The sequence below is a fragment of the Canis lupus genome, chromosome 34, assembly GCF_003254725.2.
Source record: "Canis lupus dingo isolate Sandy chromosome 34, ASM325472v2, whole genome shotgun sequence".
Classification (NCBI taxonomy): domain Eukaryota; kingdom Metazoa; phylum Chordata; class Mammalia; order Carnivora; family Canidae; genus Canis; species Canis lupus.
This window is the reverse complement of record NC_064276.1, coordinates 32,830,861-32,858,497: the sequence shown is the minus strand read 5'-3', so window position 1 is coordinate 32,858,497 and position 27,637 is coordinate 32,830,861. Positions and strand designations below refer to the sequence as shown.

Genomic DNA, 27,637 nt, shown 5'->3' with positions numbered 1-27,637 from the left:
CTTCAGCCCAGGGTGTGATCCTGGAGTCCCAGGATCGAGTCCCACCTCCGGCTCTCTGCATAGAGCCTGCTTCTCCCTCTGCCTCTGTGTCTATCATGAATAAATAAACAAAATCTTAAAAAAAAACCAAAACCTGAAATAGTATATTCATGAGATAATGGAAATATGTTTGGAGAAGTGCAGAAAGCAGGTCAGACAAATAAGTATTGCTATAAATAAGTACATACAATAGGCAACCCCCAAAGCGTACTAATTTTGGAAATCAAGCCATCAGCCATCTAATGTGTTTGGCAAGAAGACAGGAGGCTGAAGCCAGCTGACCATTGTAAAGAACAGATGGTTGTCCTCAGGTGACAAAATATGTAACATGAGCCATAGCAGATAATCATCAATAGGTTGAAAAGATCTTAATGACCTAAAATTTATCTCAACTTAACCCGCCTTAAGGAAAAGGACACCCGTCTCCCCAGCTTCCTCAGGCAGTTTATTGTGATGGATAAGCATGTGAAGATCAAATATTGACCTGAGCTTTATTGATAAGGTGGAAGAGGACTGCAGGGCAGAAGGTGCCAGACTTTCTCTGCTCTTGGGGCCCTCAATGTCTCTGGTTCTTTCTTTTTTCTTTTTCCTTTTCCACAGAGTTCTTAGGACAGAAGAAATACTGGACAGTTCAGTGTATTAAGTAATCATATCCAAATGATTTCCTAAGTGTTTATGTCCTAGCAACTCAGTAGCCATTTGAAGAAATAATACACGTAACATTGAAATTAAAAAAAAGATAATATCATTCCTGAAACTGGGCACCACTGCCTTCATTTCCTGTTCCACATAAATTTGGTGTGCGGTACTTGCTTTTTATCACAGCAACTGTGGAAAACCCAGGTTCTAAAAGATCCATCCATCAAAGGAATGTTACGGGGTCTGAAAATTAACTCAGACTTGTAATTCACGAGCCATCTGATAGACACTAAAGACCAGTGTGTTTCCCTCAAAAATATAGACTATCCACAGCTCCCCATAATTTTCAGCCTTACCTTGAGGTGGTTTGGCACAAATTTGGGGAGCTGTGCCTTAGGGCGTTTGGAGGTAAACAGACATCAGAACAGGATCAGGGAACAGAAGAACATCTAAGAGATCATCTCTTTGGATGATCAACACTGAGCAAAACTAAGATTCATTGAGTTGATGAGAGGCCTCATAATTTGTTTGCAGTTACACATCAACATGAATTTGCTGAACTCTCTTTCTAAGGAATAGAATTAGTTTTTTAAGATAAAACAACTTCTTCTCTTGAGATCCCATCAGAATTCTTGAGTAAAATAAGGTCAACCTGTTACTACTTTGGTGGGCATAATCCAGGAGCCATGTAGGTCGGACAAGGTGTGATTTGTTTTCCTCTCGGAGTACACTAAGCTGTTCTTCTGGCATTTTGTTAAAGGACACAGTGTCAGAGCTATTATCTATGAGAGGGGCCAGGAAATGACTCTGCGTCTAATCACTACCAAGCCTGGAGATATTTTATTAGATGAATGAAATATTAGTCTCCTCCATCATCTTAATTGTGTTCCAAATTAGATCCCCAAATTAAATCCTTATCTCCTGTCTTTTATTGCTTAACTTACTTTTTTTAATTTTAACTTTTTTTTTTACTGCTATGACAACATATTCATTGTGTGTTATAATTTATCAAATGTCTGCTGTAATCACTAGGTAAAACAACAAGCTACTTCTAGCTCCTAGGACAATTATGAAAAATACTCCTTTCCCTTCCCCCATGCTCTGCAGAATTTACATGATTCTAGAATGTGTCATCTGTGAAAGGAAAAAGAAAAGGAAAAGATTACTTTTAAATAAAAAGATTTATTTTTTTTTCTAGTGTCTATTTCATCCTATGCACTTTAGAAACCTTGATGAATTTAGAACTTACAAAAAAGTTTTGAAGTATATAGAACAGTCTCCTTTTTACCGGGGAGGAAAATCCTCTTCAGAACTACTAAGTGCTTGAATGGAAATTCAAACACCAATATCCATGGGGTTTTTGTTTGCTTGTTTGGTTGGTTTGTTGGTTTGGGTTGGGTTTTGTTTATTTGTTTACCTTATACTATCTTTAGGACACTTCGACAGAGCAACCTGGTAATTACAGTCTTACATCTGATCTATGTCCCTCTATCCTAGTATCACAAGCCAAGTTTGAGCCAAGTCAGGGTTAGGACCCCATGTGAACAAATCATTTATGCTGTGCCCCCTTAGATTCCAGAGTTGAGATCATGAGGGTATTAACACTTAGAACCTTCAGCAAAGAATCCAAAGAAACATGAGCTCAAGGAAGATCAAGCTTCATGTGGGCAGAGGCCTTAGAAAACATTTATTTCCATTCCAGGATATTATAGCCAAGACAGTAAGAACCAGGGTAGTTAAACCACTGTCTCAAATTAGTAAGGAGTTGGGTTTAGGACCAAGTCACCAAACACCAAATCTAGAGTTCTTTCTTTTATGTCACCAAGTCTTGTTTCTATCATGGGTCTTTTCCTTCCTTCCTTCCTTCCTTCCTTCCTTCCTTCCTTCCTTCCTTCCTTCCTTCCTTCCTTCCTTCCTTCCTTCCTTCTTCCTTCCTTCTTTCTTCCTTCTTCCTTCTTCCTTCTTCCTTCTTCCTTCCTTCCTTCCTTCCTTCCTTCCTTCCTTCCTTCCTTCCTTCCTTCCTTCCTTCCTTCCTTTCTTTCCTTTTTCTTACACAACACAATATTACATGTTCATTATAGAAAAATTTTATAATATAGGTATATAGTAAGTAATAAAAATCGAATTATCCAAAATATTTCCACTCAAGATAATCACGTCTGTTAAGGCTTCTTTCTATGCATGTATATTCATATATATTTTTAAAATATAATTCCGTCATGGTGCCTAGTAATCATTTTTTTGGCCTAGTAACCACTTTTAACCTGATATTTTTAATTCTCTTTTTATATAAATAAGTTTATCTGTATCATAATTTTTTATGTCATGGCATAGTTTGTGATGTTTAGGCTCTTCCAATTTGTTTCTGTATTTCCATAAACCTCTCATTATATAAAAGATACAGATATCTTTCTACCTATCTGTTTGTCTACCTATCTATCACTGATTTATCAAGATATATTCCTAGAAATACAATTCCAATAACAAAGCATGTGTATTAGAGTTCTCCACAGAAATGGAACCAATAGGATGCACATGGATAGAGAAATAAATCTATGCTACAAAATTGGCCCACAAGATTATGGAGACTGAGAAGTCTCTAGATCAGTAGAGTGATTCAGCAAGCTGGAGATCCAGAAGAGCCAATGATGTAGTTCCAGTCAAAAGGCCGTAGGTTTAAAACATAAGAAGAGTCTGTGTTTCAGTTCAAATCCAAAGACAAGAAAAAGCTGATACCTGACTTTAAAGACAGTGAGACAGGAGAAATTCTGTCCTACAGAGGGAGGGTCAGCCTGTCTGTTCTATTCAAGGCTTCAGCTGATTGGATGAGCATCACCTTCACCCCCAGCCTCCCTTAGAAAGAACAATCTGCTTTGCTCAGTGTACCAATTTAACTGCTAATCTCATCCCAAAAAGCCTTCATAGACACATCCAGAAGAATGTTTAACCAAACATTGATATATCCTGTGGCCCAATTAGGTTTACACATGAAATTAATCATCACGTAGAACAATTTTAAAATTTTTGAGTCTTATTGCCAAGCTGGCCTCTGAAAATTCTGTCCCAATTCAGAAGGCAAACGCCAGCAGTGGAGTCCACCCTGTCCTCCATCCTTGCCACACTAGTCGTCATTCTTTTGAAATCTGTGGCTAGTATACAGTTGGTCTTTATTATTCACGAACTCTGCATTTGTGAATTTGCTTACTCATTAAACTTTATTCATAACCTCAAAGTCAAACAGCATTTTCCTGGTCATTTGTGGACATGTGCAGAGTAGTGAAAAACTGTTCCCAGTTGAGGTCAAGCAAGGCAACACAGTGCGTCCTTGTTTCAACACTCAAGTATCTTTTTCATGGTCAATTTAGTGCCACAATTTTTGCATTTGGGGGCTTGTTTTGGTGATTTTGCTGTTCAAATGGCCCCCAAGCACTATGCTAAGATGCTATCTCCTTTTTAAATTTTTATTTATTTTTTATTTTATTTTTTGTTTTTTTTTGTGTGTGTGTGTATGGAAGGAAATGGTGATGTGCCTTCTGGAGAAACTACCTGGGTTAGATTAATTTCATTCAGGGATGAGTTACAGTGTTATTGGCTGTGAGTTCAATGCTAATGAAACAATATGGTTTATCCAGAAAAAGGAAAAGAAAGTTCACTGCTTCTATGTAAGGCTGCTTGGAAAGTGCTAAAGAACATCTGCAGCTTATGAGGAAGTTATGAAAAGAATGGAAAGGAGGCTAAATATGGAGATTCATGAGATGATGACTGATTAAAAACCAACAATAATAATAATGCAAGGTTGATAGCATTGTCGAAGAAATTTATGTGCATGTTCCCAGGGTGAGGATCATAGTAAACCCTTTTAAGCTAGTGTTTTATCATACAGAAATACTGCATATAATTAAACAAATATTACATATACTTAAAGTCATAAATTTCTCAGTTGAAGAAAACTTGTGATCAAAAGCTTTCTGGAATCTAATCTTACATTTCCCCTTGGACCAATGGCTCGGTATTCACTATTCAGTGTTCACAGCTACTTTACCAACTGAGAACCATCATTTCCTCTTATCTTAATTTACATATCTTTTATTATAATTGAAATCGGACTTTTGATATTCAATAACCATACTTATCCTTTGTCAAGAGGCAGTACAATGTAGTACTTAAGAATGTGTTTACTGTCTGAAAGACATTCTGACTTCATGCTCAGCACCAAGACATCTGTGTTCTAAAATGTTTTCTTCCATTCATATGTGAATTTCCTCATATTGCTTTTACTTTCTGAACTTTTCTTTTCACTTATAGAAATGAGGGCATATAGTTTCCAATTCTAAGATTTTTGGCTTTATCATCTGTAAAATGAGGGTGTTATATCCTACATCAATTCTAAATTTATCACCATAATGTATATTTTGGGAATCAGTGACTATTATAATCTTTTACTGGAGGCAGAGTATAACTGGTGGGATGGTCTCTTGAGATGTCTACGTTCTGTGATTCCGTCTTGAAAGGCTAATGTGCCTGAAGAATTTTAAAGTAATACTATTCTTGGGAGTAGTTACATATATAATTTTGGATCTTGGGGCTGGTCTAATTTCCTGGCATTATGTTGACTCAGCTTAGTCAATGAAACCTGGATTCTTATTTCATCAAACAACAATTCCAATTCTTATTCTATATTATTATAACATGATTATCTATTTTGTTCTTTATGTCTTCATTTGTCTCCAGTTGCACATAGAGACAAATCAACCCTGGAGACAAATCAACATTTTCGCTTCTTGATATACTTGACTATGACATAATTGCTGCTAATAAGTGAAGAAATTTATGATAATTTTTGCTAAAGAAAAACACATTTTTTCCTTAGCAAAACACATACAGTCACCAAAACACATACTTACAATGCTCAAATTCCAACTACAGTAAATCTTCAGTGCATAGTATGTAGAAGAGGTAAAGGTAACACTAGAAAGCCATTTTTGTAACAGAATTTGTAGCTTTTCTCTAAGATGTGGAAGTTTTTACTTTGTCCTCTATACCTATCCATATGACCAGATGTTTCGCAGCTGCTTGTTCTCACTTACTTTCTTATAATCAGGCCTAGAATCTCTACTCACATCTCTGTATAAACTGTGCTCTGATATATCTAGCTCGCCAAAGTAAATTCCCAGAAGTTTCCAATCTAGAATTATAACATCTTAGAATTTTTTCTAATTTTTTTTGGAATTACCAATGATGCTTGCATTTAAATGGTTAGATATTAATGATGGGAAGCATATGCTCTAGGAAAGGAATTGATTTATCTTTGTGTAGCAAACACTTGTCATTTTTAGCTGTTTGGTATCTTTTATATAAATTCTCTATATCTTGATAATTTCCCATACTCTGAGTTTTGGGTCTCTAAAGGAGAATCCAGAAACTTCACTTCTCCAGATTGCTTTGGCCAGGGGCCAAAAGCACGAATTCAGATTTTGTCATTCACAGTCTGTAAAACTGATCCAAAAGTAAGCAACCTCAGTAGGTAACATCCATTCTTCTGGAATGGGTGGTAGCTGGAATGTATAGTATTTGGCTTTACGAATGTCTTTAATGGGCCAAATCTCTGCATGTTGGTGGATACACAGCCTCTCCCCTGTTTTACTAACCCATCTAATGAAACCACGAGTTCCCCAGTATCCTTACCAAATTTTTTCTCTACTTAAGATTAATTAGAATGCATTTTGTTATTTGCCTATTTAAAACATTCAAATATTAATTTAAAATGTTCAAAGATTTTGGGGTGCCTGGGTGGAAACATCTGATTCTTGGTTTTGACTCAAATCATGATCTCAGGGTTGTGAGATCAAGCTCCACAGCAGACTTCACGTTGGATCTGGAGCCTGCTCAAGATTCTCTCCCCCTCCCTCTGCCCCTCCTCCCTCAACTGTGTGTGTGTGTGTGTGTGTGTGTGTGTGTATGTGTGTGTGTCTACGCCTGTCTGTGTCTGTTTGCAAGGATACTCATGCTCTAAAAAAAATTCAAAGATTTTTATCAAATACCATACACAAAGGTTTTAAGAGTGAAAGAGTCATAATAAATATCACTTTTCTACCTTTCTTCCTTTCTAGACCCTTTACCCAGACATACTCACTTTCAACAACTTTAGCTGATTTGTCTGATATTTCCCCTCTTTCACATATAAATTATACATATATATATATAAATTTTTATCATATTTAGATATTACCTGTTGATTGTATATTTCTCTTTTATGCTCACTGCTCTTCCTTTCCTCTATCTTCCCAATATTTTTGCAAAACATTTGCTTAAATCATTGGTCACTATTTACTATGTAGCTGTTGTTTATTAATAAATGAGGTAGTATGGCATTATCATATTATACCTTTTTCAGTCTCTTCCTTAGAGTTCTTTGCTTTGCTCCTACCTTGTTTCATTTTATTTTGAATATACCTTTATTAACATACCTCTGTTGGATCACTCAAATACTCATTACTATCTTTTCAAATGTTCAAATAAATCTGATCATTTGTAGATTTTTTATCTGTCTGCCTGTTTCAGTCTGTACTGTTTGCTTTCTAGACTACGGCATGGTTGTCCTGGTGGGTCTCCACTCTGTGGCTGTCTTGTTTTGAGTGCTCTAGTTTAGGCACCAGTCTACTGCTTTCTAGTCTTACCACTATATTTTACCAAGCACATCCTACAGTAGATTCCTGAAAATGGACACATGGGACTCAGAGTCCCTGCACTTTTGTACACTCTGTATTTATTCCTCACGCATCAACATTTGAGTATAATCTTGAATATTTTTCCCATAGCGTTTTTCTATGGGCAGCACTTCTCTTTTTACTGAGAAATAATCTTCTATTGTGTTTTAATTCATTTGACACAAACTCATTATTAACTCATGGCCATTACTAAAGTGAGCATAACTGGCATATGCATTTTTAGGTGGGCATTTTCATAATTGAATATATTTTGCTGCCACTAAAAGAGACTAAGTACCCTGCAGTGTGAAATTTGTGAAATATGTGTCATTAAAGTAGCATGAACAATGTACACTTACCACTCTTTGGTTATCATCTTCAAGACCCAAGAATATTTGGTGAACTGTAAAGAATAACTGGACTTATGACTTGATATCTGTTGCCAGCTGGAAAAATTAGAACTCTGCATTGCATATTATCATTTCTAACACTATCTATCAGATAAATGCTGAGATTCACAGGTGTATGAAGATTCTTTGTGCTATTGTTTGTTGCCAGAAATCCCAGCTTCTCCCATTAATACAAAGACCTTTTGAAATGAAAGCCCAAAACCATAAACTTTAAGATTTTAACATTAAGATAAAAATGATATAACTTTTTATATCTTTTTATATATAACTTTTTATATCATTTTATCTTAATATTAAATGATATAAATGATATAAAGATGATATAAAAAGTGTTAAGTAAAATATACAGGTAGTTTCTATGAAAGTCAGCTTAGATCCTCTAGAAAATTCTGGGCCAACCTATAAAAACATCTCTTTGAAAAATAGCAATCCAGAAGTCTCTAAATATTTTATTTTTAGATAATACATCACATCTGTATTTCAACATTTCCTTATGCAGTATTGTGCACACAGGAGGCACTCAATAAATAATAGTATGTGGAATAAATGAATGAGAGATGTAGTAAGTGTTTAAATAAGAAAAGTCAGAATTGTTTTTTGTTTGTTGGTTTTTTTGCAGTGGAATCCATGTGATTATATAAATTCTGCCTTCATGGTAAATTAGGAAGTTTCATTATCTAAAAATTTCACTTCTGTGCTCGCTCTGGCAATACGTATACTAAATTGGACCAACACAGAGAAGATTGGCATGGCCCTGTGCAAGGATGACATGTAAAAATTTCACTTTCTCCTCCTCCATTTTCTTCTCAACATTGTACTTGGGCACTGAATTCTATGTCGTGTCGTCATCTCTGCCACTTGATTGTGAACTTTAGGAGAATTAGGTCTGTGATTAATTTACCTTTGTCTTTACCTCAGCAACTACTGTTTTACTTTGCACCCAGAGGGAGTTCAATCAGTGTCTGTAGAGATAACTTATGAAGTGACTCTTTGATTGACTATCCACCAAATTCAACAATATGATAGTACCTTTCTAATGAAGGAATAAGACATGGGAGTTACATGGAAAAACATATTAAAGTAAGCAATGGGACAATAACATACAGACAGCCTGGATAAATAGGAGGACACATCTTTAAAGAAATTCATCTAAAAATTTCACAATAATTTAATGATTTTATGATCTTCGGAAGACACCTTTAAATAATACAAGGAGAATATGGTCTTTAACCAATAAGGGGCTTGATTAGTGCCCTGATCTTATTAGGATTAAAATAATACTTTGATAATAGCAAATTAAAGAATTTAATTTCACAAAAGCCTTTTAAAAGAAACAGGCCTTTTGAGGCCTACTCATGCAAATATTTGGAAAGAGGGGCACCTGGATAGCTCAGTCTGTTAAGCATCTGCCTTCAGTTCAGGTCATGATCTCAGGGTCCTGGGATCGAGCCTGGAGTTGGGCTCCTTGCTCAGCGGAGAGTCTGCTTCTCTCTTCCTCTGCCCCGACTCCCGCTCATGTGCACATCCACGTGTGCTCTCTCCCTCTCTTTCTCAAATAAATAAATAAAACCTCTTTAAAAAAAGTTGGAAAGAGAACTTTTTCTTCATGACTAGAGAAACGATGAAAAAATGAATAAAAGAATCAGAGTAAACATAAATATGTTAATTTGAGGGAAAAGTTAGTTAGGTCTTGGAATTTAATTGGGAAACCCACTTGAGATTTTCCAGTTCTTTCATGATCTTATTGTGTTCACTCATCTAATGAGTAATAGCTGTTTATCATTTCTTACAGTAACACTGAAATGAAGCATCATAAAGTTCACCTCTAGAGTGAATGCTGACTCAAATTGCCATGTTTCCTTGCTTACCTCTTTCTCTGAATCTCCTTGGCTGCTAGGTGAAATGAAGATTCCTTGAGAGCAGGGCTTGCTTACTTTGCAGAAGTCTAAAATCATGCCACTGCACACATGGCATTTAGAAGTATTCTTTAATGTTGATTAAAGGGTTTTTTTTCTATTCATTACAGATTTTCTATTTGATTACTTACAACTTGCTATTATATAAATCAGAAGTCCGGTGCTTATGAAATTTCATTAGCTTCTGAACTATTTAAGAGACAGTGAATGTTGTCCTTGGATCAAATTAGTCAGAAGACAGAGGTGATGATGGAGAGTCCAGTCCCATTACAGTTACCATTTGTTTTCCCTTCACAAAGGGAATCTACGTCCCTGACACAAACCTCTCCCTGTGTCTATTTCTATTTAGATGAGATTCAGGCATATGCGACTGGTTCAGTTCAATCTGTCAGAAGATCTGAGTAAGAAGCTCTAGTATCACGAATCCAGGTTAATAGTATAATTTTTGTAGAAGGACAACCCTTTACCAAAGTCATGGTCACACTTATTGAGCAATAAGGTCAAGTTTAAAGCTGAATAACTCCTTTTTTAGTCTACTGGATGCTTAGAAACATTCCAAACCTGGAAACGAATATGTATTTTGTATACTCTGAAAACTTTAATATGTTTTTTTCCTCTCTGGACTTTAAAGTAAAAGGGCTAATGGGGAGGCAAATATATTTATTTATTAATAACTCATCATTAATCAAAAATCATTTATTATTAAAAGCATTTCTCTTCATGCTACTCTGGGCAAATTATAAGGCAACATCAACTTTGGAAAATTAGTTAAGTCTTTCTAATTTCTCTGCTCCAGTAAGCATGTTGTAAGGCTTCTATTTGGTAGTAAATTATTGATAGACATTGAAATAACAATTTTTTAAAATTAGTACTGGAATAATTTAAACGAGTGAAAAAAAAGTACTTTAGTCCAAATGATATCTGTTATGTTCAAATTTTCAGCCATTAAATTATGTTTCTAGGACTGTAGAGAAAATAAAAACTAATTTTCTTTTTAATCATGGCTTCTCCTGATTAAGATAATTAATGTTGGTTATAGGAAATTGGAAATGCAAAAAGTTACAAAGAATAAAAGTAAATGGCCGACTCATATCTTGTATTAAGAATTTAATTTCATATAACATTTTTGGAGGATGGTTTGGCGATACTATTTTTAAAAGCACATAATCTATAACCTAGCAATAACCTCCTAGGTGTTTAAGAAATAACTGTTTTAGTAAGGGAAGATACATCCCTAGAGACAGCCTTGAAATATTTCTCTTAATAGCAAAGAACACAATCAAAAGAAGTTCATTAATAAGAGTATAGCAAAACAAGTTATGGGTTTACATTATTTAAAACTTGATTTATTCAACAAGTATTTGTTAAGAACCTGAATGTGGTAGGAGTAACCTAACTGCTTGGATATGGCAGTAGACAAAAAACTCTTTATCCAATGAAACTTCTCTATGGAAGAAAATAGACAATAAGCATAATAAATGAGTAAATTACGTAGCATGTTGGGAGGTGAGCGGTATAATGCAGTACAATAAAAAGAATGATGTAGATATATGTGTACAGAGCTGAAAATATGTCCACAGTGTATCTGTAAGAAAAAAAAAATAAAAATAAGTTTTGTACATATATATCAGGACTTTTTATAAAAACTACATACGTGAATATATGTGTAAATATTCATAAATGTGTCTTCATAAACTTAGGATTACATCTATAAAGTCATGTTTCAAATTGTTGCTATGACATAACTCCAGTGTGAGATGTGGGAGGAGAGAAGACACATCAATGTATATACACACTGTGGTAGATTGATAGGTGCTTTCTTTTTTCTTTATATATATATATATTTTTTAGTGTTTTTCAAATTAAAATTATTTTTTTGCTACTCAGGTAAAATGATTTTAACGTTTTGAGGGGCTTCTTTTCAGTATGTATTTAAATCTCTGATAACAAGGACAGCCCCAATGGCCCAGCGGTTTAGGCCACCTTTAGCCCAGGGGGTGATTCTGGAGACCCAGGATTGAGTCCCACATCGGGCTCCCTGCAAGGAGCCTGCTTCTCCCTCTGCCTGTGTCTCTGCCTCTCTCTCTCTCTCTCTCTGTCTCTCATGAATAAATAAATAAAATCTTTTAAAAAAATTTCTGATAACGATGAAATAATCCATGGTTCTTCTAATTTCAGGAACTCAGTACCATTTAGTATTGAAGTAAAGCTACGGACCCTCTTGCAAGAAGCCTGCACACACACCCAAAGGGGATTACAGTGATTAATTATCTGAAGCATATCTGGTTTAGAGCTGCTGCTATGAAGTAAAGAGACTAATTTTCTTTTGAAAAACAGACCAAACCTTTTGACTTTATGTTATAGTAATGTCATTTAAAAGAATATTTAATAACAAAAAATATGCAGATCAAATTTGTATTTCTTTTTCTTTTAAGTTTTTTTTTTATTTGAGAGAGAGAGAGATAGCAAGAGAGAGAGAGAGAGAGAGCACAAGCAGGGGAGAGGAAGAAGTAGGTTCCCTGCTGAGCTGGCAGCCCGATGTGGGGCTCCATCCAGGGACCTGGGGATCATGACCTGAGCTGAAGGCAGACACTTAACCGACTGAGCCCCCCAGGGGCCCCTCTATTTGTTTTTCTATATTTGGAATTATACTCTCAATGATCTATTTATGCCTAACAAGCTTACTAAGTCTTAACTAAATATATTAAAATAGTTCTCAACTAATTCTGGGTGCTTTAATGTGGAAAGCTACCTGTCCCCCCCACCACACACAGCCCCATATATGAAGATGTGCCCTTCATCATTATTCAGATATCAGGATTGAGTCTGCATCTGATTTATTGTTATGCTACTCTGTTCAACTAGCAATGTATTTTGAATGTGATGTGCTAATAAATAATCAAGATACAAAATAAATGTATATAATACAACCCTGTACGTCAGCATACTTTTTAATGATAAGCTAAGGTGTTTTGCAAAAAATCATGGATAAACCTTCCTTCCAAACATTAGTAATGTTTCCAGAATGATTAAAGTAAGAATGTTGCTAGGATTCAAAATTTAAAAGGCAGTATGAAGTGATTTCAGTTAGAATAGATTTCTGTCTAAGGTAGGGAGAGTTGAATGAGAGTTTAAATAAATTTTAAACGTAATTTTCTTAGCTAGAAATGTCAGCTATCAAAAGTTGTTTATCAGCGTCAGGTATTTAATGACTGTTGATTAATGATTTTCTCAAAATTATGTCTTGATTTCAGAAACAGTCTTATAGCTTAGTGACATTTTCACTTTGCTGGGAAGGTATATACCAATTTCATTTCTCTATCATGTTCATGTTTTGAAGTTAATTGCAGATCCATGGATCTACTTGACGTTCTCTATTGCTCTGATCATTCAACGGTGCGATTTCTTTTAATTCTAGAGATCTTAAAATACTGGTACAGTTTTACATTTGATCCAGGAGTGAATGTAGCCTTTCCTCGGTGGTAAGGAGAATTAATCCATGGCAATCTTGGTGATACTACGAAACACAAACGAAAATTATGAAGTGTTAATTTCATAATGGCAGAGCTAGCTTAATGCTATCTATGTTAGCAATTTTTCTGCTTCACTTATTCATCTTTAGATAAATACCACCTGGGAACAAGTGCTGTTTCACGTCCCATATGCACAGGTGCACATTACATTACATCAGTTGATTTTAGAGTCTGGGTGTCAGCCATGCTGACTATTAGCCCATAGCTGGGATTAGGTGACACAAAACTATTCAGTCCATCTTGCAAGTGTGACTTGATTCAGGTGGTTTGGCTTGTTTGTTTCATGAACACCGTCTTGGCTCTGTACGTTGGCAGGAGTATTTCAGTTTTACAGTTAACATATAAAATTTTAAATGCCATATTCGGGGAACATTTATAAGAATGTTCCCTGCTGTCTCCATCATTTTCCACCCATCGTCAAAACTTGACAGGTAGCCTTGTGATGAATACTCTAAAGGACCAAGAAAGTTATCTTTCACTAAGATATGTTACCATTGGGATAAATCAGATCTTGACTAAAAGCCAAACCCTTAATTCCGAGTGATATTAGGAATATTACTCATGTCCTGGGTGTGCCAAAATGTCTTGGTTGGCATATTAATGAATAAATTAAGTTTATTGTGGGTTTACTGGAGGAGATTCTGATTTTTTTTTTTTTTGAGATTTTGCTTTACCCGATCTCAATAACAATAGTAAAAAAAAATGATGAGAACTCATCTAAACTAAGCATGTACTATATGAAAGACTGCTAAATATTTTATATGATTATTTTATCTGGTAAGGATTCACCTTGTTATGAGGCAGATAGTGCTATTATTCTCATTTTATTTTTTAAGATTTTATATATTTACTTGAGAGAGAGAGAGAGCAAGAGCACATTAGCGGGGGAGAGGGGCAGAGAGAGAAGGAGAAGCAGGTTCTCTGCTCAAACCCAGGACCCTGGGATCATGGCCTGAGCCTAAGGTAGACATTTGACGGAGCCACTCAGGTGCTCTATTCTCATTTTATATATGAGGAAATAGATACTCTGTGTTATTCATTTTCTTTTGCTTTGTAGCATATCATCACAAACTTAGCAGCTCAAGGTAACACCTACTTATTAGCTCACAGTTCTCTAGGGCAGAAGTCCTGGCATGGCATGACTTGGTTCTCTGCTCAGGATCTCACGGTGCCAAAATCAAGGTGTCCACTGGGCTGCTTTCCCATCTAGAGCCTCTGAAGAAGAATCGACTTCCAACCTCATTCAGGCTGTTGGTAGACTCTCATTCCTTGAGACTATAGAACTGAGATTCCAGTCTCCTTGCTGGAGGTCAGTTGGGGGTTACTCTCAGCTCCCAGAGGCCCCCTACATTTTTTGCCATGTGGCTCCCTATATCTTTAAAGCAGGCAACGTGAATATCTCCTGTCAAATCTCTGTCTCCTTTGTCTTTGACGCTAGAGACAGATTTAAAAGGTGTTTCGGTCAGGTCTATCTTTCTTAAAGTCAACTATACCTTATGACATAATCTAGTCAGGGAGGGACCGTCCTGTCATATTCACTGTTCACACTCATACTAAGGAGGAGGGCATTGTACAAGGGTTGAGTCCTTGCAGGTGATCTTAGAACTCTGCACAACTAAGTTACCTACACAGCAGAGCTGAAAACTGGCCAACTCTAGAGCTTTGCCATATAGTCCCGTATATTGAATTTAAAGAGACAGATTAGTGGGAAATGTCTGGCCATTATATTATTGAATGGTACCTCTTGGAATTCTGGGGCCATCCTGACTAGACCATGTCATCTCTTACTTCATTCTAAACCCATATCTGTTTCATGACCTTTAAATGTTATCACCATGATACATGCCTTTAATTTAAAAAGTCAGGGAACACCATAAAGCTTACTTTTATTTTTTATTTTGGAACAAATTTAACTTACAGAAAAGCTACAAAATTTAGAAATTCCATGTACTTACCATCCAGGTTCCCTAATTGTTCATATTCTATCACATTTGCCTTATTAGTATCTCTATGTGTATATTATTTATTAATAGCTTTGTAGAGATACAATACACCATAAAATTTGCCTGTTAAAAGTGTACAATTCAAGAGGGGGGAGAGGCAGGGAGGAAAGTAGACAATTTAGTTATTTCTACAGAGTTGTGCAATCATCATTCTAATTTTCTTTTTTTTTTTCATCTTTGAAAAGATTTATTGTTCACTTTTGAACACACGTTGCAAGGAGGGGACAGGTCCAGCCTGGGAGCCTGCTCCATCATTCTAATTTTCGAACACTTCCATTATCCCCCAAAGAAACTTTGTATCCATTATCAATCATTTTCCTCCTCCTACCACTTAGCCCAAGCCAACCACTGATCTACTTTTTATCTCTACAGAGTTGCCAGTTCTGGCCATTTCATATAGACAGGAGGTGCTACTGCTGAATAATTTATCGTGGTATTGGTCCAGGGGTGAAATGATACCCAAAGTTGCTAAAGTCTCATTTAAAAAAGAATGTAGTATTAAGTTGATAAAGCATTCTTTCTAAATCCTTTAAAATATAATTTCTGGGACATCTGGGTTCCTATAGTTGATATATTAGTAATTTATTGTCCCAACTTCAACAAATTGTTAAAGATCTTCAGAGTTTTAACAAATTTATTTGCTTATTTATTTTTAAAACTTTGTTTTCCTGGGGATTCAATAGACTTTATTGTTCTTAGGTGTAGCCTGAATAATGACAATTTCCTTTTTTACTGTTTCTTTAAATATACAACATGCAACAATTCTGTATTTTAAATATTTAATCAAAACAAGCTTATAACAAAATGTGTGGCTTTTGGTGACTGGTTTCTTTTAATTAAGCAAAAAGTTTCTGAGTTTATCCATGTTATAGCACCTATCCATACTTAATTCCTTTTTATGGCCAAATAATATTCCATTTTATAGATGTACTGCATTTTATCCATTCTTCAGTTGATAAACGTTTGGGTTGTTTTGCTTTTCAGCTACTATGAATGATGCTGCTGTGAACATGTATGTACAAGTTTTATGTGGGCATAAGTATTCATTTTGGGGAGTAGATACCTAGAATTGGGATTTCTGGGTCATCTGGTCACTCCATCTTTAACATTTTGAGAAACTGACAATCTGTTTTCTAAAGTAGCTGTACTATTTACCTTTCCATTGAGCAATGTATGAGCATTCTAATTGTTCCACATGTTCATCAACATTTACTATTGCCTATCTTTTTAATTGTAGTTTTCTTAGAGCATGTGAAATATTATTTCATTGTGGTTTATTTGCATTTCCCTAATGACTAAAGATAATGAGCATTAAGAACAGTTCATGTTCTAATTGGCAATTTATTTATCTTTGTAGCATTGCCTATTCAGATCATTTTCCCCATTTTTAAATTGTTTTGTCTTTGAGCTGTAAGTTATTTGTATATTCAGGAGTTCTTTATGTATCACTGGTGTCCTTTGAAGCACACCATTTAAAATTTTGATGAAGTTCCAGTTTATCTATTTTATGTTCTTAGTGACTTGTGCTTTAAGTATCATATCTAGGAAAACATTACCCAATTCAAAGTCATATTTGCACTTTCAAAGAGTATTAAAGTTTAGTTCTTACATTTAGGTTTGGATTTTTGGGTTAACTTTTAACATGTGAGGTAGAAGTCCAACTGTATTCTTTTGCTTGTCAATATCTGGTTGTCCAAGCACTATATGTCAAAAGATGATTTTTTTCCCCATTAAATTGCTTGACATCCTGTTGAAAATCAATTGCCCATAAATGTTTGGGTTTATTTCTGGATTCTAAATTCTATTCCATTGATCTTTATGTCTCTCTTTATGTCAGTACCACACATTCTTAATTACTGCAATTTTGTAGTGTGTATGAAATTGGCAAACATTCATCCCCCAACTTAATTCTTCTTTTTCAAGATTGTGTTGGCTACTCTGAGTCTGTTGTATTTCCATATGTTTTTTAAGATCACTTTGTCAATTAAAAAAAAAAATCTTCCAATGGGATTTTGATTACATTGAACCTGTGGATCAATTTGGAAAGTTTTGCCATCTTAACATGAAGTCTTTCCATTCATCAACAGAGATGCCTTTCCGTTTATTTAAGTGCTTTTCAATTCCTTTCAACAACGTTTTATAATTTTCAGTGTGTAGGTCTTGTACTTCTTTTGTTACTTTTATTATTAAGTATTATTCTTTTTGATGCTATTATAAATGAAATTGTTTTTAAGTTCATTTTCAGATTGTTCAAAGCTAGTGCATAGAAATGCAATTGACTTCTGTAGGTTGGTCTTGTGAACTATAACCTTGCTGAATTCATTCATTACTACTACTCTCACGTAGAGTATTTTCTACGTGAAAGATTATTTCATCTGCAAATAGAAGTAGTTTTGACTTTTTACTTTCTATCTGAAAAGTCTATTTTACCTGGCTAGAAACTTCTAATAATGCTTTTATATAAAACATTTTTCTTCTGCTTCAAGATTCAATCCAAGATTGTGGTCTGTGTATACCAATAATAGTTCAATAGACACCTCCAGTCTGGTAGTTTTCCTTAGTGTTTTCTTGTCTTTTGTGACTTTGATATTTTTGAAGAGTACAGGCTACTCATTTGCTAGAATTCTTCAACATTAGTTTGCCTGATGTTTTCTCATGATCAGATCCAGGAAGTGACTTTTGGTGGGAAATCCACAGAAATGGTTCTGTGCACTCTGAATGAGGCATATGTAATGTTGTTTTGCCCCATTACTCATGATAACCTCTAATGTTTTGGTAGAGTTATATCTACTCAGTTTACCCACTCTAAAGTTTGTCAATAAGTGTGTGTGTGTGTGTGTGTGTGTGTGTGTAGGTATATATACATATATATCTCCTGTTATTCAACAAACTCATCCACTTGGCCTATCATCCATTGATGATTCATTCCTGAATCAGTTATTATGATAATTGCTAAATACCAATTATTTTATTTTTATTAGGCCTTATATTTTATATTTATTTACTCATTCATTCATTCACTCATTCATTTTTATTTAAATTCACTTTGCTAACAAATAGTATAACACTCAGCGCTCATTTCATCACATGCCTTCCTTAATGCCCATCACCTACTTACCCCATCCCCTCATCCATCTCCTGTCCTGCAGCCCTTTGTTTCCCAGAGTTAGGATTTGTCTTCCTTTCTAATTTTTCCCCACTCAGTTTCCCCCTCTTCCCTTATGGTCTCTTTCACTATTTCTTATAGTCCACATATGAGTGAGACCATATGATAATTGTTTTTCTCCGATTAACTTATTTCACTCAGCGCAGTACTCTCCAGTTTCATCCACAATAATGTAAAGAGTAGGTATTCATCCTTTCTGATGGCTAATATTCCATTGTATATATAGACCCCATCTTCTTTATCCATTCATCTGTCGAAGGACATCATGGCGCCTTCCACAGTTTGGCTATTGTGGACGTTGCTGCTAGGAACATCGGGGTGCAGGTGTCCCATTGTTTCACTCCATCTGTATCTTTGGGGTAAATATCCAGTAGTGCAATTGCTGGGTCATAGGGTAGCTCTATTTTTAACTTCTTGAGGAACCTCCACACTGTTTTCTAGAGTGGCTACATCAGCTTGCATTCCCGCCAACAATGCAAGAGGGTTCCCCTTTCTCCACATTCTCCCCGACATTTGTTGTTTTCTGTCTAGTTAATTTTAGCCATTCTCACTGGTGTAAAGTGGTATCTAATTTTGGTTTTGATTTATATTTCCCTGATGACAAGTGATATGGAGCATTTATTCACATGCCTGCTGGCCATGTGTTCTTTGGAGAAATGTCCTTTCATGTCTTCTGCCCATTTCTTGACTGAAAGTTTATTTTTGGGTGTTGAGTTTGACAAGTTCTTTATAGATCTTGGATACTAGCCTTTTATCTGATATGTCACTTACAAATATCTTCTCCCATTATGTAGATTGCCTTTTAGTTTTGCCCACTGTTCGCTTTGCTGTGCAGAAGCTTTTTATCCTGATGAAGTCCCAATAGTTCATTATTGCTTTTGTTTCCCTTGCATTTATAGCTGTGTCTTGTAAGAAATTGCTGTGGCTGAGTTCAAAAAGGTTGCTGCCTATGTTCTCCTCTAGAATTTTGATGAATTCTTGAATCACATTTAGATCTTTCAATCATTTTGAGTTTATCTTAGTGTATGATATAAGAGAATGGTCCAGTTTCATTCTTCTGCACGTGGCTGTCCAATTTTCTCAACACCATTTGATTAATATACTATCTTTTTTACATTGGATATCCTTTTCTGCTTTGTCAAAGATTAGTTGACCATACAGTTGAGGTATGGCTTTCCTTCTCCACTTTAAAAAAACACTCATTTTTATATAAATATGGAATTATGAATTCCTTTTTCACTCAGTAAGTTGCAATTATTACTCACCTTATTGATTTTGATGCTAAAATTATTTAACTTTTGGCTAATTGGAGCCCCTTCAAGCTAGCTGCTGTGCCCTTTTCAGTTTCCTTCAGCCATTTTATTATAACAAGATATTCTAGGCTTGTCTTGTACTTTTTCTGTTTAAGCCCCGGAATCAGCCATTTCTCCAAGGAGTGCTGAATGTTTTTTTTTTTTTTTTTTTAATTTACTAAGAATTAAGAATATTATTTAGAAACAAAGATCTAAGTACTAGATGTTCTCATTGCTACTGAGGTATTATTACTTCTGAGCCTCTCAGAGGGCAGAGGTAGGAAAGATACCTTCAAACATACACACATACACATATACTTGCATCTATACCTGTTTCCATATGTGATTTTTAAAAATGAGCTTACACTAATATATCCAAGTATAATCCAACATTACAGGGTTCATTTAATATTTGTCTGTATCTTTCCATATTTGGACCTTGTTCTGTAGATGTTGCTGACCTGAGACTCCTCAAAAAAAAAAAGATAAAAGATAACCAGTATTTTGTAAGAGAATAAAAAGGGGGTGGGGAAGAAGAAGTGAGAAGAGGGAAGGAGAAGAGGAAGAGTCCATAAGGGCTTTGATGAGAATCTGTACAACTGCCAGGCCATGCCCTTCACAATGTCTCCAAAGACAATGACTTTCAACCCTTCAGCTGTTTCTTCTGATATTTAACTTCATGCTAATACTCTTCATTCTTGATTGAAAATAAGAAGTAGATATCAACTGTAGCCTTCCCACTGTAGGGGACTGTTATTTTTTTATACCACTGATAAACTAAACTTTACTTGAGCAATTGGTTCTTCTGAGGGTCTTTTTGAATGTTAACAGATGACATTGAGAGCTATGATTTCTGATATTGCTCCTGTTTCAAATTAATTCCCACATTTTATTGCCACTTGCTTTCCAGAGGAGTTATATGTGGTCAACACTTGCAAAGCAAAAGATATAATTTTTGTAGAAAAGTTTATTGAAAAGATGACTTGATGACAAATTGTATCCTAAAGAGGGATGGATAAGACACTCTGGAATAAGTTTGACTGAAACTAAACATTAGTCAAGTCTACTCAAAATATTTCTGGGTAAAATGTAAGCTGGGTATACAGAGAAATAACAATTGCACAGAAGTAATTAAAGAACCACCCATAAGAAATTTTATAGAATAATGTCAACAAAGAGCTATACTAATAAAAAGCACTACTAATACTGCAAATTTTAAGTATAATTTCCCTTTGGAAAAAAATTTTTAGTACATTTTCCCTGGTGTATTCTTCTATTTCTCCTAATCATTGACTTCCTACCTAGTAAGTATTAGTAAAGGGTAAAGCCTCTGAAATGTAAAAATTTTGAAATGACATTTTTCCTTTTTTATATATTTCAAAACAACTGAATACAATACAAAGCTCAATATTGTGTCGGTGTAACTGAACCAATGTGAGGTTGCTTCCTGGTGAGTCACAGAAACTGCACCAGGTGGTTGTGGCTTAAAGAGCACTTTATTTGTAGCAAATAAGGAGGTCTTGGGAAATGGCTTCCAAAGCCATGACTCCCCCAAGAGAGGGTAAATGGGTACCTTTTGTTTAGGGTTAGGATGAATATTTAGATAAGGAAGCCTTGTCATCATATGTAGAGGTGGACATAAAGTCCCTCACATGCCTTAAGGAAACATGCCTTAGATACATTGTATGTTATGTAAATCAGGCTGATGTTCCTCCTTGGGCAAAGATTTTAGTATCATAATGAGGTAAAGGTAATTGTAGATCATTCCAGAGGTCACTCTGAAGTCCATCTGTACAGGTGCTGGTCAAAAGGTTTTAGTTCAAAAGATCTGGATGGTCTGTGCCACCAGGAGGCTTTGGAGGGCAGTGGCCATCACCTGAGGGGTGGTTTCAGGTTTCATTTGCCTGAGCTCAGAGGTGAGCCAGAAAGAATTGCTTCAGGAAAAATGTGAGACAAATGTTAGTGAGTACAAGCAGGTGGGCAGCAAAGGTCGGTCTCGGGGTCAAGCTGGTGTCAACAGCGCCTGCATTGCAACATGGCTCTGTTGTTACTAAACACAAACATATATTTATGATCGTATTTAAAATCTGATGCCAACCAAGAGCAAATAGTGTTGGTTGGCTTCAGCTGGAGTTAATATAGAGCAAAATTACATGTGCAGGTTGTTCTGTGCATATCAGAAGGAGAGAGATAATAGTACTGTGTCCTCTTTCACTTGGGCCTTTCTTAGTAAGAAGAACACAGGAAACTGTGTGGAGGTTGATTTTCAAAACATCTTCCCAGAGCATTAACTAAACCACAAAATTGCACTCTTTCTTTCTAACCATAGCCGTGTTGTAATGGCGACATTCATCATTCATTATTACTGACACCCAGGGACCATGAGAAATTCAGCAAAACCTTTTTTTAAACCTCAATTTACAGTCCCTGGTGGGGTGACCTTGGACAAGTGAATCAAGTTATTTTTTCAGCACAGTTACCTCGGTGGCTGTACGTGAAGAAGAATATTTCCCTTGCAGGTTGTTATGAAGATTAGGGAAAATGTTTTACAACCGTGTCTAGCTTGCAATAAATGGTAGTTGTTGATAATCTATTCAACACGGAAACAGAGCAAAAGAAAATTAAGTATACAGGCATACACGGAGTAGGAAGGGCGAACTCATTTGCAGTGAAGAATTTGAGAAATGTGTTCTAGGCCCGGAAGAATTGGGTTAACTTATCACAAGTGGAGTGTTTGTAACCGAAAGGTGAGAGGAAGATTTCAGAGGCTTGCTCAAGCCAGAGAGGAGGCAGGCATGTCACACTTTTTTCTACGTCTTTTGTTAGGAGATTCTGTGCTGGAAACTTTGCAAATCAGATTTTGTGCAGTGTGACAGAAAAGGAGATAGGAAGTTTAAAACTTTTTGTTTGGTCCTTCAATACATTCAGAGGCCTTTAAATATTGCCCTTGACATATTTGTATGGATGGTTGAAAGAAGATAAAGCAAATTCTAGGAATGCAATTTCAAAATTTTAGTCACATAGGACACATAGGAGAAATTTTTGCAAAGGAATTGTTTCAGATGGGGCAGCCTGGGTCGCTCAGCAGTTTAGCACCTGCCTTCAGCCCAGGGCCTGATCCTGGAGACCCGGGATCGAGTCCCACATTGGGCTCCCTGCATGGAGCCTGCTTCTCCCTCTGCCTGTGTCTCTGCCTCTGTGTGTGTGTGTCTCTCATGAATAAATAAATAAAATCTTTTTTAAAAAAGGAATTGTTTCAGATCAAGAACTTTCGAGAATTAAAGTTCTCTAATGGAACCAACTTGTCGGATCTTTTATGACTCACAAGATTCAATTTGCTACTGAGATGGCAAGACATTGAATGCAGTTGTCTTAAAAACTCAGGGAAGGAAAACAAGTCTGTTATTGATTTGTTCAAGGAGGTGGTAGCTCAGATTCAAACTGATTATGTGTGTAGTTGGGATGCCAGTTTGATCCGCAGCTGTGTGCACTGCTGGAGCTGAAACATGACTGGGCATGTCTGGAGGACGAGTGGCACTGGTTCACCAGAAATCTATATTAGAAATGAAGCCCCTTTTAAGAGAAAGTCATCCTAAAGGAAAGAGGAGTCGAGGCATGGGGTAGGTCCATTGGCAAGGACTCTGTCACCCAAAATTGCCAAGAGGCAATTTTGCATGTAGCATGGTTGATTTTAGATTTTCAACTCCCTCCAAACCTTCCACCAATTTCCTGGGATTCACGTTTAGGGGACTATAAATCTTCTATTTTTTTTTAAATCACAAATTCGTTTCTCTTAACAGCTATTGGAGTTACTGAGGTATAAATAGTCCTTTTTGTTTACCCATGTGTCACAGTGTAACACCAAAGAGTAATAGAGGAAGGGGGTGTCCCGAAACCCCATCCACCCACTTCCATTTCTTCATGAACTGTGCATGAACTGTCTTCCCTGAGCTGAAGACTCCAGGGAGCCAAGATCCCTTTGGCCACTTAAGGGTTCTAGACAGTGGTGGGGTGCCTGTGAGGGTCGTAGTGACAATCATCAAGAGCTGAGTCAGCTGTGAGCCTCGGATGTTCTCAGATGGGAGGCACCTTCACTTGGCTACATGGAAGAAAAACAGGCCCAAGAGGGAAGAAAGGAAGAAAGTGGCTGACGTTCAGTCATTCAATAAGCAATTGTTATTATTGACTAATTGACTAAATCCCTAGAATATTTGGATGCCAGGCCGTGGAACAGAGTTGCAAGAGCCTGGCAGTCCTCAGGAGCCAGTGGAAAGTCAGTGCCCTGTGGAATATGGAATGTACTTCTTCTTTTTTAAAGATTTTATTTATTTGAGAGAGAGAGAAAGTGAGAGACAGAGCACATGAGCTGGAGGGGGAGGAGGCGGAGGGAGAAGCAGACTCCCTGCTGAGGGGGGAGCCTGACAGAGGGCTCATCCCAGGACCCCAGGATCATGACTTGAGCCAAAGGCAGATGCTCAACTAAGCCACCCAGTCGCCCCTGGAATATACTTCTTAATGTCAACTCCGTAGATGGATTTTGGTCTAATTACTACTGTATCTCAAGAGCCTACACTGGGAACCAGTGCATAATAGGAGCTAAAAAATATTTGTCATATTTGTTGGATGATTATAATCTCCTTTACCATCCTGGGCAGTCTGTCCAGTAAAACATGGCTTAATTGTTAATTTTATGTGTCAACTTGACTGAGCCATGGAGGGGCCAAATATTTGGTTAAACATTTTTCTGAGTGTGTTTGTGTTTCTGGTTGAGATTAACACTTGAATCAGCAGACTGAGTAAAGAAAGTTGCCCTCCTCCATGTGGATGGGCCTCATCCAACCCATCGGAGACCTAAATAGAACAAAAAAGGCTGAGTGGGAGAGAATTTACTTTCTGCCTGATGGTCTTCAAGCTGGGACATTGGTCGTCTGCCTTTGGACTTGGACTCAGACTGAACTATACCACCGGCTCTCCTGGGACTTCAGTTTGCCAACTGCAGACTGTGGGATTCTCAGCCTCCATAATCACATGAGCCAATTCATTATAATAAATCTCTTTATATAGAGAGAGACTGGTTTGTTTCTCTGAAGAAACCAGACTAATACAGATGGATTATATGTAGATTATGCTCATAGCTACTATTGAGAAGCCTCATTTCCTATTGCACAATTCTCTGAAGCCAAACAGAATCAAAAAAATATAATGTCATTTGAAGGAAATAAATAGTTTCAGAAGAGATTCATAGGTTTCAATGATTATGAGCTACACTTTGAGATACGGTGACTGCGCTAGCTTACAAGCTTCGAGGTGTATTTAAGTTGTATTTAGCGTCGCTCTGCTGCAAGTGGACAGAAATCCTATCCACCCAGAAAATGCATTAGTATCTCTGAAGCTTGGGCAACACTTCCCTCTAGGGGAGAGTATTTTCTTCCATGACATTGATGAGAGCAAAAGGGAGAGGTATTTATATCTTCAGTGGTGATGAAGTCCCTGGGTCAAAATTGAGATGTAGGGAAGTGACTCACCAGGATGGCGACAGAGGTTGTAACTGACATTGTTCCTCCCCTCACACACACAAGCTATTCGAGAAAAAGATTCACGGATTGAATTCTAGAATGCCAAAGTGAGGCTGCATTAGAAGGGTAAGAGAAGCGGCCCCCCAGGCAGTACTGCAAAAAGATCTCCCTTAGGCCTGTGGTTCCTCTAATGAAAAAAAAGAACCCACAGGGGAAGACAGCCAGCTCCACCACCACTCATTTTAAGTTCTTGTTAGGAGCACCGACTCTGATCTTGCACCGCGAGGACTGCAGGGCAAGCTGTATGGCTCAGCCACTGGGACTCTGTGATGGAGAACGGGGAAGGCCTTGCAACAACCAGAACAGGGATCTTGGCCAACCAAGTTCATACCTGCAGGATCCAAGTAGTAATCCTGAGCAGCAGTTTTGCTCATCTGCACAACCACGTGGGGGGGAGCATTCTGACCAGGGAACGTGTTGGGTTCTGGGCTGTCCTTTGGTGTTTTATTTGTCTCCTTAGACATCACTCTCGGACATACTACATGGTATGTTTGCTTAGTTTATTTTCTACAGGACTAAAATGGAAGCTCCGTGGGGTACAGTAGTTATTGTCTCTTGTGTTTCTAACTACAACCACAGCACCTAAAACAGTTCCTGATGCACAGAAGGAACTCAGTATACTTTTGAGGGATAAACAAGTAATTGAATGAATACTATGAAGATGTGTCTAGGAGTAGGATATACTGAAATTGCTTGTCACAAAGCCAATAGCATTGAAAAGCTTTTATAAGTCTCCTGAATATGAAACTTATTTGCTTATTCTATAGAAATTGGTGCAGTAGGTATTAATTTGCTCTTCATTTCTCTAAGGCACATTTCCATTGTGCACTTCTGTTTGGTCCAAATGGTAGGAAACCCAGTGTCATTCATCACTGGGCCTCCTTCTCCTTTGCCAGGGTTGTGTAAAGATCCTGGAATCTAATGAAATCCAGAAAATTTGGCAAGAGCCGTTTGGTTTCTTTCCACCGGGATGATGACTGATATACTTGCCCGTTGCTTTGGAGGCAATCTGCTCTGTGGCATCTCTGCCAACGTTTGACAAAGAGACTTTACCAAGCTTAGAGCCTTGATGTCTTGGATATAGGCTCCCTGGTTCACTATGGCAGCATGCCCTCTGTGGTTTTGCTAATATCCATGGTTGCTGCAGGGAGTGAGGCATGAGCTCCTAATTCTCAAAACCTTCAAATATCGTCCCCTTTGAAATCTAAGGGACTAATATTCTCCCAAGGGCTGCTACCACTGTGTTTTCTCTCCCCTTTAAAGAGTTGGGTGTGATCTCTATTTAAAAGCCTTTAAAAAGGTAATGTTGGTTTCTCTCGTGCAGGGTGGGAAAAAGATGCCAAAACAGTCAGATTTTCTATTAAAAAATATTTTGTCAGAAAGGATTTTCCTAGTTTTGCTGAAGGAAATGTCTAAGGTGAGGTTAGCAGCTTTGCTAAGGGCTGGCTGAAAATTACAACGGGATACGCTTGCTGAAATTAAAGAGAACATCAAGGTTTGAATAATGACAATGGTTAACCAAATCTGATTCATGTAAAGTTTTTTGAGAAAATATATTAACGGGAGGCAATAATACAGATTACAGATTTCAATTATGTATTCCTCTCAATCTTTCTATTTAGTTGGAAAGATTTTATATTAAGTGTCAAAGTGCGCTCTGCATTCTGTGCCAGCGTGCAAACTATTGGTTACTGGCTCACAACAATATAATATTGAAGAAAGTACAGAAAGTTGAAGTATTTAGAAACCACTATAGTAATTGGCATACCATCGTATCCAAGCTCATTCATGATCAGAGAATTCATCTTGTTTAATGGAATATAAATCAGTTCAAATGCTGTTGAACACAGGTGTTGACTTGCTTGTGGTTTAATTGTATACTGGTTTTGTGTAATATTTTCAAATTAGTTTGTCAGTTATAACTCAACTGTATAAAAATCTGAGAGCAGGTAACCATTAAATATTTACAGCTTATTTTTAGTTATTTTATTTTTAATTCCGAATTCTTAGATTTACGTTTAAGTTTATTTGATAAGTAAAATTTACATTATTCATATTTAATCCTAATTTACAGATGGGCTTTTTCTAAGCCTAGCACACTAGATTTTTTTTTGTCAAGATAAAAGATATTTTTTTTCTGAATGTGATGCTAAAATATTAAGTATTACCAAGAAAGGAAGACCAAAAGAACCCATACTAGTTTTTTTTTTTTTAAATTTATTTATGATACTCACAGAGAGAGAGAGAGAGAGGCAGAGACACAGGCAGAGGGAGAAGCAGGCTCCATGCACCGGGAGCCCGACGTGGGATTCGATCCCGGGTCTCCAGGATCGTGCCCTGGGCCAAAGGCAGGTGC

The 27,637-nt window shown here is 36.7% G+C and overlaps 1 protein-coding gene and 1 non-coding gene across 2 annotated transcripts in view; one reads left to right on the top strand and one right to left on the bottom strand.

Moving 5' to 3' along the window:
• Positions 1-8,489: 8,489 nt before the first annotated feature.
• LOC112646029 (U6 spliceosomal RNA) lies at positions 8,490-8,594 on the top strand. Its single transcript, XR_003127441.1, has one exon. It is a non-coding gene; the product is annotated as a U6 spliceosomal RNA (small nuclear RNA).
• A 4,416-nt stretch (positions 8,595-13,010) lies between these two features.
• LOC112645922 (uncharacterized) overlaps positions 13,011-27,637 on the bottom strand; it is a 53,640-nt gene continuing 39,013 nt past the window's right edge. The window contains exon 7 of the mRNA XM_049105787.1: positions 13,011-13,228. Coding sequence (XP_048961744.1) covers positions 13,204-13,228 — 25 coding nt within the window. The 3' untranslated portion in view covers positions 13,011-13,203. The remainder of the gene's footprint in view (positions 13,229-27,637) is intronic.